We start from the raw sequence: 17,319 nt of genomic DNA on the forward strand, positions 1-17,319 counted from the left end.
TCCTGATATGCTGTTGGAAGGGTTAGTTATTACCGCCCTTTGCCTGTATACCTATGCCAGTTCATCAATGAATGGTTCCTGACTTATTGGATTTTCTTTCTTTTTTTTTCATAAGCAAGAGAAGTCAGTGAGCCAATTTGCCTTGCCATGTATTTCTGTTCCCTTGTAGGAATCCCTCCCCGCGGGATTTTTTTTTTCTTTTTTTTTTTAAAGTCTAAAACTGTCTGCCCAACGCTGGAAAAATTGAGTTGAATTTTGTATTACCAAGAAGAGGAAAAATATTTTTAAATTGCAACACAAAAACCAGCCAAAGGGAGATTTGGGAATATTTAGGGGAACTCATGTAGCACCTTTCCTTTTCCTTTGGTTACCCTGAACTACTTTCTTAGATTAATTTCAATTCTTTAGTTCTTCTCCCGATTCTTTGTAATTTTTGGAGGATCCCTTGTCTTCATTACCTTCTTCATTTGCCCTTTTGATGCTGAAGCATTAGTTGTAGCAGGTGATGTTAGATGAGTTATTTACACAGCTTCAAACTCTGGGGGTTGTTCTTCTGTTGAGGGATACTGAGAAAGTGTGACCCCTGCTGGCTTTGGGTTTTTTTTGGCTTGATCTCAGCTTCTCTCCTAAAGCGGTAACATTTCAACTGATACCTCTAAGGCTAAGTTTAAAATAATCAAATAGAAATATAAGAGATCACCCTGTTTGGTGATTTATAAGTTTAAAGTTTCAAATTTTTTAACATCAAAACTCTTTAAACGAACTTTCACCTGAAACCCCAATATATTAAAAAACGGATCATGTTTGAGGTAGGCGGAGGGAGGAGACTTGATTTGATGGACAGGAAGCTGAGACCTACTGAGGTTAAATGACTTGCTGTGGGTCACATTAGCGACTAACCATATTTGCTCTGTTGGCCCACCAAATATTGAATCCATTTAAGCATGTTTTTGTTGTTGTGTTCTTTAAAAGTTGTACCCGCCTCTGCAGCAGGAAGTTATTCAAATTGAGTCTGAAATGGCCCTTTTTAGGAACCTCTGCAATGAGAGGGTCAATATGTGGTCTTGAGAACTTACACAGTCATTGTTGTCGATCACGTTCACATTTGTATGTACACGTGCAAGCGGGCCCCGCCGAACACTGCGCCGTCCCTGTTTGAGGCGATGTGGCACTGTGAGCTGGGGTCCTAGGTGCAGCTAGGACGACGTGTATGAGATTGTGGCTCCAGGAGCGAGCCGATTTTGAATAGAATGAGACCTGGTTCCTCCTTATTCTCATTATTTGTCAGGTGGACCATAATAATGTATGTGTTCTGTGTTATTCCTTTTATGAAAGAAGGGCATTGGGAGCTTTGCAAGTATATTAGACAATAAATTACAAATAGGTGCGTTCCTTCATGGTGATTGCAGCTTCTTTCTTGTCTTGAGCCAGCCTCCTTACTTCTCCCTCCGAGTTTCTCCAGCCCTACCCTTAGTGATGAGTAGAAGAGGGTCGGTGGGGGGGGGGGTGGGCAGGAGGAGCAGTGGGCTTCCCTGCAGATGCGGGTGACTGATGGGGACTGTCATGTGCTCGGCTGGCTCTCCGTGAGAGTGGGCGGCCATTTGTGCCAAGACCTTTGCACCTGTGCTGTGTTCTCTGTTTCAGCCCCGGCAGCAGCCGTACATCTTGCCTCCCATGCACGTCCAGTGTGGTGAACACTACTCAGAAACACACACTTCGCAAGGTAAGTCTGGTTTGCCATGTTCCCTTCCTAAGACAAAAAGTTGGGTATAAAAGAAGCCTTTTTTTTTTTTTTAAGATGACAGTGATGCTATCATTTTTAATCTTGTCATTATCTGAATGGCAGCAGGCAGCAGCTTCGATTTCTGAAAGGCCTAAAATATCGTTTATCCCTGAAAAAAAAAAAAATTTCCCCAGAACTGGCTGCGAAGGGAGTTGGGAGAAGGCAGTGAGCAAGTCCCTTCTCTCCTCCCTCTCATAAGTGGGCTTAGAGAAGAGAGTGACAGCCAAGCCCGATGGAATACACTTCACCCTCATTGCCAATATCAGAAAGCTTTTAACTGTCAATCAGGTTTTCATGGTGACTGAATACAGGTACCCATAATAATTGAAAAAAATACACAAATAATCTCAACCCTTCATTTTAGCCATTGGTTCTCATCTCTCTCACCAGCCCCTTTCTCTGTGCACTTGTTATTGCCTCAGAGTAAATTTTTCATTCCTCTTTTTTAACTCCCATGCAAAATGTGTGGGAAAAAAAAACTATTTCAATAATAATTATAATAATAAAACAATTAACATTTATAGAGCAATTCTTCTCCTTAAGCACCTGCAGTATGTGGTTTCACTTAATTTTCAAACTAAACCTACGAGATAGGTATTACTATTATTTCCATTTTACAGATATAGAAATTGGGATACAAAAAAGGGTCTTGGAGGAGCTTGAATGTAAAAATTGGTGTCTTGATCCTCAAGCCAGTGATCTTAACCGTGATCCTAACTGCGTCTCAATACGGGATGGGATTAAACGTTGAATGTTTACAATGTTAAATGCATAATTCGTTTCTATGTTATCATATGAATGTCTCTACACTGTCAAAGTGTGAGCATGAAAACTAACCTAATTAAGACTATTTAATAAGACGCTATTTTTAATAAGAGATTAGCAAGATTACCCTGCTTCTGTGGGAAGGCACCCAACCCCATTAGAGGTGGATAAATGCAATCTTTGTGTCCGTTGTTCTGGTTTTTCTTGACTGCCTCATCACATCTGGTGACCACGCCCCTTCTCATCAGGCTGCTGAGTGTTTTTAGTCACCTCTGCTGTTTTTCACCTTTCCGGCTTTTGCCTTCCTCTACTTTGCTCATGCTTAAACCTGTAGTGTGAGCGTGATGTACTTCGCCCACAGAAAAGTGTTTTGGCAAGTGGTTGCCTTCTTAGGAGAGGGGTGTATGTGTGTTGTGTGTGTGTGTGTGTGTGTGTGTGTGTGTGTGTGTGTGTGTGTGTGTTTCAGGAACACTGGACACCAAGAATGGGTCTGGCTTTACAAATCTGCTTTTTGTCTTTTTAAGTCCTGCTTTTAAACTATTACTAATTTTTCTGTGAATTGGCCCCAGTGATGAAACACCAATTTTAGAGGAGAGTTTTAGGCAGTGGCTAAAAGAACTCCTGATTCTTATTTGCCCTCCATTGGTCGCTGTTCAGAACCAGCGAGCCAGGCACGCTGACATCCTGGCTGCATTATTTGTCTTGTGCCTGTGTGGACGCTCCGCTGTCCCTCGGGTAAAGGGGCCTTTCCCATTGTAGTCAGGAAGATCAGCTCCAGGTACACGATAACTTCCAATCTATTGCCCTATTAACATTCTTGGCTTTCAGTCCTGTTGCTGAGCCCTGAACAAGTGGACAGACAGGTCTATCCAACATGAGTGCTGTTCTTGGTGCCTGATTTCAAAGCGCCTGGTGAAATCAAGAACTTACCAAGGCAATATATATCCCAAATGGTCATTGCCTTCTTTGTTTAGGCTCCCTTTTTCTTTTCAGTATGCTTTAGCATGTTCCTTTTGTATATTATTATCTCATCCAAGTAAATTTCAGTTTTTCTGTGGAACACGTGGGCAGAGACCATGGGATTGTACTTTTTAGGACTTCTTTATATTAAAAAATCCCCCCCAGGAGTGTGAGGGCGATCTTAGTTGGAGCAGGATGGAGTGGAGGTTCATGTGCCTTTGTTTGACTTCTTGTAGACAGCATTTTCCATGGGAACGAAGACGCCTTCTATTGCAACTCTCACAACAGCCTGGACTTAAATTATTTAAACGGCACCATCACCAACGGCAGCGTGTGTAGCGTTCACAGCATCAACTCCCTGAACTGCTCCCAGAGTTTCATTCAGGCGTCTCCCGTCTCTTCCAACCTCAGTATCCCTGGGAGTGACATCATGCGGGCTGACTACATCCCCAGCCACCGGCACAGCGCCATCATCGTGCCATCTTACCGGCCCACGCCCGATTATGAGACAGTCATGCGCCAGATGAAGAGGGGGGTCATGCATACGGACAGCCAGAGTCAGTCTCTGCGCAATCTCAACATCATCAACACCCATGCCTACAACCATCCGGAGGAACTGGTGTACAGCCAGCCCGAGATGCGGGAGAGGCACCCCTACACTGTCCCGTATGGACCACAGGGGGGCTACAGTAACAAACTTATCGGTCCATCTGACCAGATAAACCCAAAGAGTAATTCGGTGCCCAGCAAGCCGGGGGCAAGTGCCATCTCACACACGGTGAGCACCCCAGAGCTGGCCAACATGCAGCTCCAAGGCACCCATAACTACAACACAGCCCACATGCTCAAAAACTATCTCTTTAGGCCGCCGCCCCCATACCCACGGCCCCGCCCTGCCACCAGCACCCCAGACCTGGCCAGTCACCGCCACAAGTATGTCAGTGGCAGCAGCCCCGACCTGGTGACCCGCAAGGTGCAGCTCTCAGTGAAGACCTTCCAAGAGGACAGCTCCCCGGTGGTGCATCAGTCTCTGCAGGAGGTGAGCGAGCCCCTCACGGCCACCAAGCACCATGGCACGGTGAACAAGCGCCATAGCCTGGAGGTCATGAACAGCATGGTGCGGGGCATGGAGGCGATGACGCTGAAGTCACTCAACATCCCCATGGCTCGTCGCAACACGCTCCGGGAGCAGGGGCCACCCAAGGAGGTGCCAGGGGGCCACGAGCTTCCCCAGCTGCCCCAGTATCACCACAAGAAGACTTTCTCTGATGCCACAATGCTGATCCACAGCAGCGAGAGCGAGGAGGAGGAAGAGGCTGCAGAATCGGTGCCGCAGATCCCTGGGCTCCGAGAGAAGATGGAGTACAGTGCCCAGCTGCAGGCGGCCTTAGCCCGAATCCCAAACAAGCCCCCTCCTGAGTATCCTGGCCCGAGGAAGAGTGTGAGCAATGGGGCGCTGAGACAAGAGCAGGTTAGCCTTCCCCCAGCCATCGCCAGAGCCAGGGTGCTGAGGCACGGGCCTGCCAAGGCCATCAGTGTCTCCCGGGCTGACCAGCTGGCCGTCAATGGGTCCTCTCTTGGTCCATCCATCTCAGAACCCGACCTGACAAGTGTGAAGGAGCGGGTCAAAAAAGAGCCCGTGAAGGAGAGACCGGTGTCCGAAATGTTCTCCCTGGAGGACAGCATTATAGAAAGAGAGATGATGATCAGGGTAAGTGTCTTCCTCAACCAGGGCATTTGGGGGTGGGGGACAGTTACACACGCTGGTCTCCCCCTGCAGCCTCCTTTGCTCCTTGTCCATGATTCTGTTCAGAGTGTGAAAACATACATGCTTCAGACACTGAAGAACTTGTGAGGCTTATTCAGGCAATGTGTTAGGGACCTAAAGAATCCCTTGGCATTTAAACAGGTAGTATTTCATGTCACAAAAATGTGGGTTTTGCACCTAAATCTTCCGTTCTCATTCATGGATTCTAGAATAATAGGTACACTTGGTACTAAGTGTACCAAGGACGGGGTTAGGGTGTTACAGGTTGTTGAGATCAGTGTCTAGGCCAGCAGTTTGTTGTTTATTCCGGGTCAGACTTCCTATTCTGTGAGCTGCTAGGAGCTTGCCTTCCTACTCCTCTTGGTGTTTTGCTTTTTTCTGGAAGGAGAGCATTTCCCCCCCAATTAGATATTAAAAGAGCGACATCCATTCAGAGCACAGCTTTTCTGTGTAGATCTCTGTGTCAGGATGGCCCACCAATATTGACTAGACCATGGTGTGTCTAGCTTTACCGTCAGATTTTCTTTCAGTAGGTGTTTAACACAAAGCCAAGAAAATTACAGTGAACTTGGAAGTTTGTCGTTGAGCTTCAACTCCGCATGACGCTTAGTCTGTCAAGGATTGAGGTACATGCATGTGAAAACACACATACAGACAGGCACACACTTATAACATCTGAGGATGCCTCGTATTAGACCTAACTAACCTTCTGAATGTGCATCACTCAGAAGGCCCTTACGTTGTCGGAGCGTGAGTGTGCCCATAGAACAGCAATGTGAGTTACCGCTCACAAATGAGAAAATTCCTAGGTTGTGGTTGCTACTTTAAAAAATATTTCACAACACCATCGCTGCTTGCCCTGGAAATTTTCACTCCTTTAAAAAACAACAAAAAAAAATCATTGTATTATAACTAATCAAGCTCAGGTTGACTTCTCCTCTGCAGGCACCCCATCTGTACCCTGAGATAGCCGGGCTTATTTTAGGAACGCCAGGACAGTTGCAGCTTAAAACTTGCTATGAAGAGTTCATTAGACTTCCTTCATTTATAAGTCTCTCTGATTCTCCAGTGGGGATCAACCTGAAAAGAGGGCCAACATTTTAAAGAAGCCAAGTTCTGGGTTTGGGAATCTCATCCGTAATGACTTTATCTCTTTAGACAAACCTTAAGAACATTCTCAGCCTCACAATTTTGGCCATTTGTAGACTAGGGCTAAGAATTTGGTTCAGGCATAACTTTTCCCACTTTTTACAAACCTAGAGGGAAATTGTGAGTTACGTGCTCGGGCCTCTGGCAAATAAAACCATTTGGCTGGGAGATGGCATGTAATGTGGGATCGGGTTGGGGGAGAGCTTTCCCAGCTTGGAAAAGGAATTCACTGGTAGGAAGGGATTTTCACTGGTAGGAAGGGAGTTTCTTGGCCCCAAACTCCATGAACACAGCTCAGCATCGTTAGACGATAAGTCTAAGCATTCACCTTTGCTCACTTGATATTTATTGATACCTCCATGGTCCCATAGCCCCACTTGGATCATTCATCCACTTCTCTTGTTGCCTGTATTAAACACAAGCCCGTAGCCAAACTCATGGCATGTTTCCCTGCGTAGAGCTTCATGCATTATCACAAAGCAGCAAGGGGATTTTCCACTGTTTCCGTCCCATCCATATGGGTAACAGTGACTAGCTGATTTTACCCCTTTCCTTGTACCTCAGAAACATCATTACCCCCTGTGGATTTTTATTTCCAAATCCTGTGCACTCTGGAGTTCAAGGACTATGACCCTTGACTAATGTCCTGACCTTAGAGCAGGTTTAGGAGATTCAGTGGCCAGTGTGCCAGGCAAGATGGTGACAGCGCCAGTGGCACTGAAGCTTGGAATGGTTCTCCATCTTTTTTTTTTTTTTTTTTTAAATGAAGAAATTCACCCCCGCGCCCTCCGCACATCTCAGATGCTTCTCCCCTCCCCACCAGTGGGCACTTTTACATGGCTTGCTAGAAATGAACAAGAAGAGAAGGCTGTCAAGTCCTCTCTAGGATAAGACAACAATGAGAAAATTGAACCACATGGGAACTGGAGAGGGACCGGGATGGTGAGAATTTGCCCTGCAGGGCCGACTCTCCATAATTCTAGGGCTGCTTATCTTTGATGGATGATTCCGGCCTGTTGTCAGTGATAGCTCCTCCTACTGCTGCTGTGAAGACATTTCACTGCACGTAGCCCCCTAACCCGAAATCAGCTGCAGGGAAGAGAAAAGGCCTAATCAGATCTTTGAGTTACTCATTTCTTATTTCTGGTAATAATAGGGCATGTGAACTAAGAGAAAAGTTGATTACTGGGGTTTCAGTTCTCACTCGTGAGTAGTAACCTTTCCTGAGAAAGGCAGGTTTGTGACTACTCACCTTAGGCCCAGTTAGGGTCACTTTCCAGAGCAGTTGGGAAGGAAGCAGAAGGACTGTCGAAGGGACCTCGGGACCATTTTTCCAAAATTACTGCTTTCTCAAAACTTTACAGAAGAGGGAAACAGATTCTGAACTAAAGAGGTAACAGGAAAAAGAAAAAATTTTCCCTCACGAAAACAAACTAATAAACAAACAAAACCCCCGAAATTTAAACTCAAAACCTGCCTGGGATCGAGAAACAAGAGCCACCATTCTTAAGACTATTACACCTTTTGGCTGAAAGTTCATTGGTCCTTTTCTCACTTTTTCACAGTTAATCCTCCTCTGCGGTGCTCCTTTTGTTTGTCTGATGGCTTGGTCCTGTCACTGGACAAAGCATCTTATCTTAAGGGCAGCGTCACTCAAAAGACCAGGACTCCATTCTGACGTCAGGTGGCATTGAGGGGATGAGGGGACGTATGTAGCGGTGTGATGCCACCCCCTCCGGCCACGATTAGAATAATTTGCTCACTCTGTGTCATCTACAAACACCATAGCTTTATCAAGACACCTCTCTGGGGAGCACATTTGTAACTGATAGAGGGAAAAAAAAGTAGCTAAAGGCTTGAAAAGAAACCAGGGAGAAAACGACGTGTCTGTGGTAGCCAAAGGAATCTACAAATTGGTTTCACTCCTGTTTGGATCAAAATCTGAAACTGTAAAACTCATTTGTTGGTGTACTTTATGAAGTTCCTCTGTTCTTCTGACTTCTAAGACAAAACAATTTGGGGGAAATGCCCTAATTGGGTTGCCTGAGGTGAATCAAAGGAGATTTTCTTCATGCCTCAGTGGAGAGGACTCGAGCAAGCACAGCAGTAGGCCTAACAGCTGGAGCATTGAGGCCTCCAGGAGGCATTGATCGGTGCACTTTCAGGGTGGAGGTGCAGGTAAGGGTAGAGAGGCAATGAAAAAGCCACAAAGGCCAGGGGGGAACATCTGAACCTTCCCCTAAGTGGTCTGCTCAGCCCCCACCTCCATCCGTATTCTCCCACAGCTGAGTCACATCAGTGAGGACCGCCACCATCACTGGAAGTCACGATGTCTATTCCATCCTTTCTCTGGGTGAAGCTCGAAGGGAATGCCTGGTGGGTCATCTTAGATGGCCCCAGGCGTTGGCCCCAGGCTTTGGTTTAGTCAGCGAGTTGACTAAACCACATCAGGCTTTATTCTAGGAATGACATTTCAGGGACCAGCGGTTCAATACAGGATTGACCTCCTCTGTCTTAGAATGGAAACTTGAGCAGGACTTTCTCTTCAATTTATGTATCCAGATCTCTTAATCATGCCTTAAAGAGTTTTTATGTTGTTGTTGTTTTTTTTTTCATTTGATCTGTATGAAAGGTCCTTCACTGTGATGGGATTAGATGATTCCTGAAACTCAGTTTCTCTTTTCCTTGTCCTGTCTTCCTTCAGCCCTTGTCTTCCTAAAGTGTCTTGCTTGTACAATGTTTTTTTTTCTTTTTTTTTCTTTTTGTGAGCCACCCCTTTTCCCCATCCTGTGGAAGGTTGTATGGAGTCTTTGCTCTTACATGTTTGTTTGTTTGTTCATTTATTCATCCATTTTTAAATAAAAGCTCAGGAGCCCGGGCTTCCTCAGGCATAGTGGGAATTAATGGGAAGGCTGTGTTTGAATTTGCCCTACTAATGGTGATTGTCTGCATTCCTTGGCTGGGGAGTTACAGATTTGGGGAGATTAAAACACATTCCAGCATTCTATTGGCATTATAAACAATGAAAACATGCCTTTTCTTGCCACAAGAATCTAGAGAAGCAGAAGATGGCAGGCCTGGAGGCGCAGAAGAGGCCGCTGATGTTGGCAGCGTTGAATGGACTCTCAGTGGCTCGTGTCTCAGGGCGGGAGGAGAGTCGCGTTGATGGCACCCGAGTTCCCATGGACGAGAGGGTAAGCGCTGGGCTTGTCAATCATGTGATTCGCTCTCTGTGCTCTTAGGATTCCAAAGCTCTCTCCTTGCCCAGACATGCTAACACGAAGGCCTGTTAGAGGCATTCATTCTTCCATTTGAGATGAGCAAGACCTGGTCTAACGGTGTTGTACTAAATTGGTTCCTTCCAGCATCGAATGTTTGTCAAGGTGGGGTGGTAGTGCCTGCCTGAAGAGACCAGCTTCTGACAAGCCGTGTGGCCTCGGTCAGGTCACTCAATTTCTTCGGGTCTCTTCCCCTTTTTTGTGAAATGAGAAAGTTAAACAATTGCTATAGCTCTCAATTTCTATGATTTTTGTGAAGGATGATGCTTTATTAGGAAGTGAGGGTTTTACCCAAGCTTTTATATAGAATTCTCTTAAGGTGCTGTTGACGTTGCATGTTAGTGTTTTAGAGGTGATGAACAGTATTCCTTTAGTTCCTGAAATTGCATGAGGGTAAAACAACAGGTTTAGAGTGCTGTTAGGTTGGTACAAAGGTAATTGCGGTTTACAGGGTTAAAAATAATTGCAAAAACCACCATTACTTTTGCACCAACCTAATAATATGAAGGTTTTAGATTCCTGCCAGTATACATGAAGTTTTGGAATGTCTCTAAAGCCAGAAGGGACTTTAGAGGGATTATTTAATCTAGTCGGTACCATGTTACTGTAGTTAGTAGTTTGGCCATGGGAAAAATAAAAGGAGAAGGTATTTAATCCTCAGAACTACAAGACTGTGTACCAATATCATCTTAAACTTTAGTTCAGTAAAAAGGACGCGCTGTATGAGTGGAGAAAAGGCTGTTTGGGTAGTTAACATCAATAATCTCCTTATTGCTAAGACTTTAAACAGGTGTTGTAATAAAACATGCCAATTTTGAATTTCAACTCTTGCCTGGTCTCACAGATTTGTTCTGTTTAAGGCATGGGTGAGAAGGAAATTGGTTATTGGACAAGAGAAACTAGAGATATGGTTAATAATGGGCCCAAATAATCAAACATTGGTTGTGCACCTTGAAACTAACTAACCCTACCACTAGAAATATCCAAGGATGTCTGGATGTGGTGTTGGAGCTTTGGGATAAGACAATTCTGTGAGCTGAAGGTTCATTTCGGTTGCAGTTCAGAACCTTGAAGAAGAAGCTGGAAGAGGGAATGGTGTTCACAGAATATGAGCAAATTCCAAAGAAAAAGGCGAATGGCATTTTCAGCACAGCGGCTCTGCCAGAAAACGCCGAGCGCAGCCGGATCCGTGAAGTCGTCCCCTATGAGGAGAACCGAGTAGAGCTGATCCCGACCAAAGAAAATAACACCGGTTACATTAATGCCTCCCACATCAAGGTAAGCAGGGTAGCGTGCCGGGAAGGTGTGTTGACTGATGGCTGGGTTAGAGGTGAAAATGCAGGGAGAGAAAAATGTAGGTTGGGCTGCCCCTGTGCATGTTGGCTTGTCCCCAGACCCCAAGGGAATGGTTTTGAACTTCTGGGCTTTTCTTCAAGTCAACTGGGAGGGCATACCTAGCACTGCGGAGAGAAGGAGGCCTTAGCAGCTTCCGGGAAATCCAGGTCAACTCTTGCCAAAGCTTGCTCGTGACAGCGGATTTAACTTTTTCTTCTCTCTGTGGGTTAGCACTCTCCCAAACACTCACAGGAAAAGCTGAGGATTGTCCTTTCCGGTTTGTAATTAGCGATGATGGAGACTTTGGAAGTCAGAGGCATTTTCTAACTGTCGTTGACGCTTCTATGTTCCAGAGCAACAGAAACTTACCCATTCTCCCTTGTAATAGTACAGGGGATACATTTCATAGCCGAAGTCTCAAAGTTGCATGATATTTAGAAGAATGGACAAATTTAAACATAAGACATGAACGTGTGCTTCATAATGCATCTTGCAAGATTTGCCACATATAATGCACTATTTCCATTAGTGTCATTAAATTTTCATTACTACCGCAGAGACTTCAAACCTTGATAGCTCAGCATTTCATAGACTTTACAATTAGTTAGCTTAGTTTGACCCCAGTTAGAATTTAGAGTGATGGATACATGTGTACATATAATTAAATGTTTCCTGAATGGCTTACTTTCTTCAGCGTCTCTAACAGCAGAACACATTTGTTTAGAATGTCACCACTTGCTCTGCCCTCTGAAGTAGAAGAATTATTTATGTACTAATATTAAAGCAATTGTTACAGGACGGTTTTAAACAGCACAAGGTTCACATGAATAGTCTATTAGGATCAACAATCTTAGAAACCTGCTTCTGGCTTTGTCTAGAATTATTCCTTTTCTTCGTTGGACTTTTCAATTGTAGCTGCATTCTTGGCAGGTTCCTTGGAGCCTCCAAAATATAGCCAGGTGTGTGCACATATAACAGTTTTGATACAAAATATAAAAAGTGTACCATGGTTGTGTATAGTACTTTTTCACACAGAGCCTAACTATATATTTAAGTATCAGAAAGTCCTGTCAAATGAAATATGAAAGAGCACTGTCATGAGTCGTATTGTGTATTTTACTCTTATTTTCAAGAGTGAGACCCAAAACAATAAAAAAATGAACCCCAGGAAACTTTGAAGTACACGGACAAGAGTGAGTTTCATGGGTTTAGTTTAGGTAATGAAACAATGGCCAAAATAATGAGCTCAAACAAAGATGCGACTCACACAGCTGCTTCTTGATAGAATGTGTATGAAAGTCTTACAGAGCTATATTATACTATGTTCTTCTTTTGGCCAAATCCCCTCTACCATTTTCCATCTGCTCTCTGGAAAAAGCTGTCAGTCTGCATCAGCTGTGCCCATTGGGTGTAGTTAACAGGAGCAGTCTCGTCCTCAGTGTTCTCCGAGGCCCACATTTCATCTTATGGATCCGGGTTAGACATGGGTGCGTTTTATAGACCCATAGAGCTTGTAAGAACTTGCCCGTGGTTTTGGAATAGAGCTGTGTATCTTGCCAGTGTTTTCTCCCTGGGTTCCAAGCAGCCATTAACACAGAACAGAGATTTATTTGCTCCAGAGGTGAAATCACATCTGTGAAATCTACCTCCGTAGCATTGGTTGTTGTGTTTTTAATGCAGTTTTTAATACCCTCCTGTCAATATTTGGAATTTGCTGAAAGGCCCCAGGCAGCAGCATACTCTGGAAGTATTTATGGTTCCTGTATGTTGGGTGCCAGAGAGGCTAACGTTTGAAATCACAACTCCACAGATAAACCAAACTCCTAGCCAGCCACAAATACATGAATGTTATCTCCCACCAGTACTTGGAAAATGGATTTGGCTTGCCAGCTTTGACCTAAACATGCCTTGTGTACTGAGACAATCACTGACATTGTTTTTGTTTGAATCAAGTTAGTATATAGTTTCATAAAATAAATGAGGGGGAAACGTTTCAAACAATGGTCTCTTCATTGCTCCTAGAGCTATCTAGAGATCTGCCCTGGTGGATGTGGAAGGGGGCCTGACTTTGTAATGCTAAGGCCCAGGAATGGAAGGGGACTCACAAAGAATCCTTCCGAAGGCCACCATTTCACCCTGATACGGCCTTGAACACTTTGGGCACAGCTTCTTCTGTAGGATTTTCTGCCGCTGGTATTTATAGCTACAGACTTCTCCCAAGATCACCCTGAGCTGTATGGGGTAATAATTTTATTATCCAAACCATCTCATGGCTCTGAAGTTTAGTTGGAGGCTGTGGTCCTGTACAGGGAGAAGTTAATGACAAAATAGCATGTGTTGTTGACCTAAGCGTCTTCGTGACACCTCTACCATATGGGGCACAACAGAGTGGCGAGCATAGCATTGGTTTATAACGCATATCAGGGCAGCGGGAGAAGGACATTGCTCCCAAAGGGATGTTATTCTGTGTGGACTCTTACTGTTTAAAAGGATGCCACAGAGCACTGTTTCTCAAACTGCAACACCATGTAGTTGTACGAGTGTGAAATCAACTTAGTAGTCAGGACCTCAGGACCCAGTTTGGGTGTTTTGTTTGGTTTGGTTTTTAATGAAATTGACTAGAATAGAGAAAAGAATGGAATTTATTAGACTGCATGGCACATGGTAAGCATAACTATTGTTTCTATAACAAATTCTGTTAGGTTATACACACACATATATTCATGTAATAGTGTGTGTACATGTGTGTATGTATGTGTGTGTGTTTAATAAGTCCTGGTTTGTACATAATTGTTATGGGTTGCAGATAAACAAAGATTAGGTGTATTTTAGTAGCATTTTCGTGTGAGAATGGGTCACTATCCCTGTATGGTCTCAGGGTTTTTGACAATGGCACTAACCCATTTGGCCTAAAAAATATTATCCAAGGTTTTTAGGTGGATACACATGGGCCTGTGGTCAGCAGGTAGTTCTGTGCTGGATTTGGGGTTCATTCACCTTTGCTTTCCTTGGTTTCCAGGTGGTGGTTGGTGGGGCAGAATGGCACTACATAGCCACTCAGGGGCCCCTGCCACATACGTGCCATGACTTCTGGCAGATGGTGTGGGAGCAGGGAGCAAACGTGATTGCCATGGTCACTGCAGAAGAGGTAAGGGGAATGGCCATACAGCCATCTGTTCCTGGGGGAGGGGTGGCCGTAAGACGGGTTTTGTGTCGCTGACTTTGCTGCTCCATCCTTCTTCCTGCAGCACGGTTTCTCTGAAAATCCTCTTCTCTTTGGCATGCACATGTTTTCTCTTCTTCCTTCTCTGTAGATTTGTTTTGTTTCCCAAAGATAACGGATTGTTGCATCCCATGTTAAAAGAGTTTTTAAACTCTTTTCCTTGCATTGCCACAAACAAAAATCAAACAAACAAGTGCACACACAAGAAGCAAACTTCCGTTCAGCCAATTCCCTTTTGTGTGCCAAACAAAACCGTAATCTTTCCCCTGGAATTTGAGAACCTCGGGCCGCTCTGGGTAAATGGGCACATATCTCCAGCCCGGGGACGTGGCCCACTTACATGCATGGCGCTTATCAGCTGCAAAGAGACCAGAAGCTGTTGTTCCCATAGAGGTCTTTATCCTTTGGGGAGAGAAAAAAATCTTTTTCTTCCTTTGCCAAGTCAAACATAGTTTTTCTATTGTAACTAGAGAGCTCTACGTGGAGTTACAAAGATGGGCGTTCGCCTTCCATCGGTCTAACCGGTCACTTGGAGCTTGCTGTCTTTGGGGGAAGACGTTTTGTGTTTCTTTTCTTGTCCCATCCTCAATGTTTTATTGCAACCACTTCCTTTTTGCCCTTTCATTCATTTTAACTTCTTTTTGAAGTCATTTAAGGGACTAGCGTCATCTGTTTTGTTTAGTTTTGTTTTTACCAATATCTATGCTATTGCATACGAACTGAAAAAAAAGTCCTATTCCCTTCATTGAATCTTCTGAGCAGTTGCTTTCCAGAATAGCCCATGAGAAGATAGTGATGAAAGGGACTTCATGTTCTTTAAAGCCAGGTTGTACTTCTCTGGGCTGACTTTCTATTGGGCCTTCCCACGGAGTAAATTCTCCTAAAATCTCTAGAATAGTTTTCTCACCTATGGAACTGCATCACTATAAGGGATTCACATAACTTCATGCATCTGTAGGGCCATCTGTGCTAACCTAGGGCCATGGTGCTAAACGAGACAGTCCCGGTCCCTGTCCCCAGGGAGCTTACATCCTAGTAGGAGGGATGCTAAAACGTGAACAAATAAAGTAAGCTCGGATAGTGGTCCGTGCCATGGAGTAAATGGAACCAGGTCATGGACTGGGGGGCTCCTTTAGATTAGATAAGCAGCCCAGGGCCCTCTTAAGGATGTGGAATTTGAGCTGAGACCTGTGTGAGAGAGGAGGCCAGTATTATAAACACAAAGTCTAGTGATCTGTGAGGCAGCCGGAGGCTTAGAGCCTCTTGAAATTTGTAATAGATTTAGACACTCAGCAATATAAATTCAAGCCCTCAAGTAAACCTTCTGTCACAGGATCGGTAAACAAATGAGTCAGGCATGCCTCAAACTTAAGAAGACTCAATTCAACCAAATAAATCCGGGTGAGATTTTTTTGTATCACCTAAAGATGTGTTGCTTTGTAAGAGGCCTAGTGGCCATCAGGGCTTCTCTAAGGCACAAGTCCCCCTAGCGCTGGCTGCTCACCCCCTCAGCTCAGCATTTCTCCTCTGTCTCTACCCACTCACTGCCCTGGATCCCCTTCTAAACCACCATCTCATCCACACCCTCCGGTGGTTTTAAAACTGTAAAGCTTAAAAATAGATCCCATTGTGTAAATGGTAGCGAATGCATACCCTTGGAAAAGATTAGAAAATTAACAGAGGGAGAAAGGGGATATAACAGTTGTTCTCTGTTTCAATGGTCGATTGAACTAAAACAAATGGGTCAGGCTGGAAAAATGTGAGGTTGACACAAGATGATGGAGACAGTGTCAGCAGTCAGTGTGGGCTGAACATCAGAAATGTGGAGCGTGACCTAGAACGATTACTAGAATCTGTCACTCCCCTGCCTCAGGTCACTCCATCACGTTTGGATGGCTTCTCACTATCCATGGAGTAAAATCCCAACTCCCTACCATGGCCCTTTCTGACCTCCTGTCTCCCACCCACCTCCACCCTCACTCACCCAACCGTGCCACACTGAACACCGCTCTGTTTCTTGAACACACCACTTATTCCTGCCTCTGGATTTTGCACTGGTTCCTCTCCAGAACATTCCGCTGCATCTCAGTTGTGAATCTTTTAAATTTTCCATTGATGTAACTACTGTTGCACATCTTGTTATTGGTCTTAGCTAACTTTTATAGGATCCACTCTGATAGACATTGAACAGTGCTACTGAGTTGGTGACTTAGAAGCTATTTGCATTTTCCTCTGTCCTCAGATTTTAAAAGTAAGAGGATAAGAGCTTCCTTTCTCTGACTTATTTCCAATTTTGCCTTTGTGTGTGATTCAGGAGGGCGGACGAACCAAGAGCCACCGATACTGGCCTAAACTGGGTTCCAAGCACAGCTCAGCCACCTATGGCAAGTTCAAGGTCACCACAAAGTTCCGAACAGATTCTGGTTGCTATGCAACCACAGGCTTGAAGGTCAAGCACCTTTTGTCTGGGCAGGAAAGGACGGTGTGGCATTTGCAGTACACTGACTGGCCAGATCACGGCTGCCCAGAGGATGTCCAAGGATTCTTGTGTAAGTTTTTTCTTCCCCGCTGGGGTTTTACCAACTGTGTCAATAGTCTCATCTGTTGGAGGTGAAATGGAAAGAAAGAATGCTTCCTTTTTAAGTGGCAACAGTATTGTTCCATTGAAGTAGATGTCCTTTCATATAGTATATGTAGAACAGAGAAGACAGATACAGGTCACTTGTCATGTTCTCTTTACCTTTCATGCAAATAAGCTCAAACTGGGGTAAACTAATTGTTTCTATTTTGATTTAGACCTTTAGCTGCTCGTTAATATATAACAATTCTGATACGTGCTACATGTCTGAACCTTGAAAACATTATGCTAAGTAAAATAAACCAGACACAAAAGGACAAACACTGTATGACTCCACTTATGAGGTACCCAGAGTAGGCAGCCTCGTAGAAATAGAAGGTATAATAGAGGTTACCAGGGGCTGGGGGAAGGGGAACAGGAAGTTATTGTTTAACCTGTAAAAAGTTTGGGACGACAAAAACATTTTAGAAAGGATAGTGG

At 44.4% G+C, this 17,319-nt stretch overlaps 1 protein-coding gene across 3 annotated transcripts in view; it reads left to right on the top strand.

The window, feature by feature from the left end:
- The window catches only part of PTPN14 (protein tyrosine phosphatase non-receptor type 14), a 151,201-nt gene that overhangs the window by 124,328 nt on the left and 9,554 nt on the right, over nt 1-17,319 (top strand). For 2 of the 3 annotated variants that reach the window (XM_033094102.1, XM_033094103.1), the window contains exons 12-17: nt 1,645-1,723; nt 3,745-5,219; nt 9,476-9,619; nt 10,763-10,981; nt 14,058-14,186; nt 16,576-16,810. In XM_033094102.1, coding sequence (XP_032949993.1) covers nt 1,645-1,723; nt 3,745-5,219; nt 9,476-9,619; nt 10,763-10,981; nt 14,058-14,186; nt 16,576-16,810 — 2,281 coding nt within the window. The remainder of the gene's footprint in view (nt 1-1,644; nt 1,724-3,744; nt 5,220-9,475; nt 9,620-10,762; nt 10,982-14,057; nt 14,187-16,575; nt 16,811-17,319) is intronic. The other variant, XM_033094104.1, reaches the window with a different exon arrangement.

The sequence above is a fragment of the Rhinolophus ferrumequinum genome, chromosome 22 (assembly GCF_004115265.2).
Source record: "Rhinolophus ferrumequinum isolate MPI-CBG mRhiFer1 chromosome 22, mRhiFer1_v1.p, whole genome shotgun sequence".
NCBI lineage: Eukaryota > Metazoa > Chordata > Mammalia > Chiroptera > Rhinolophidae > Rhinolophus > Rhinolophus ferrumequinum.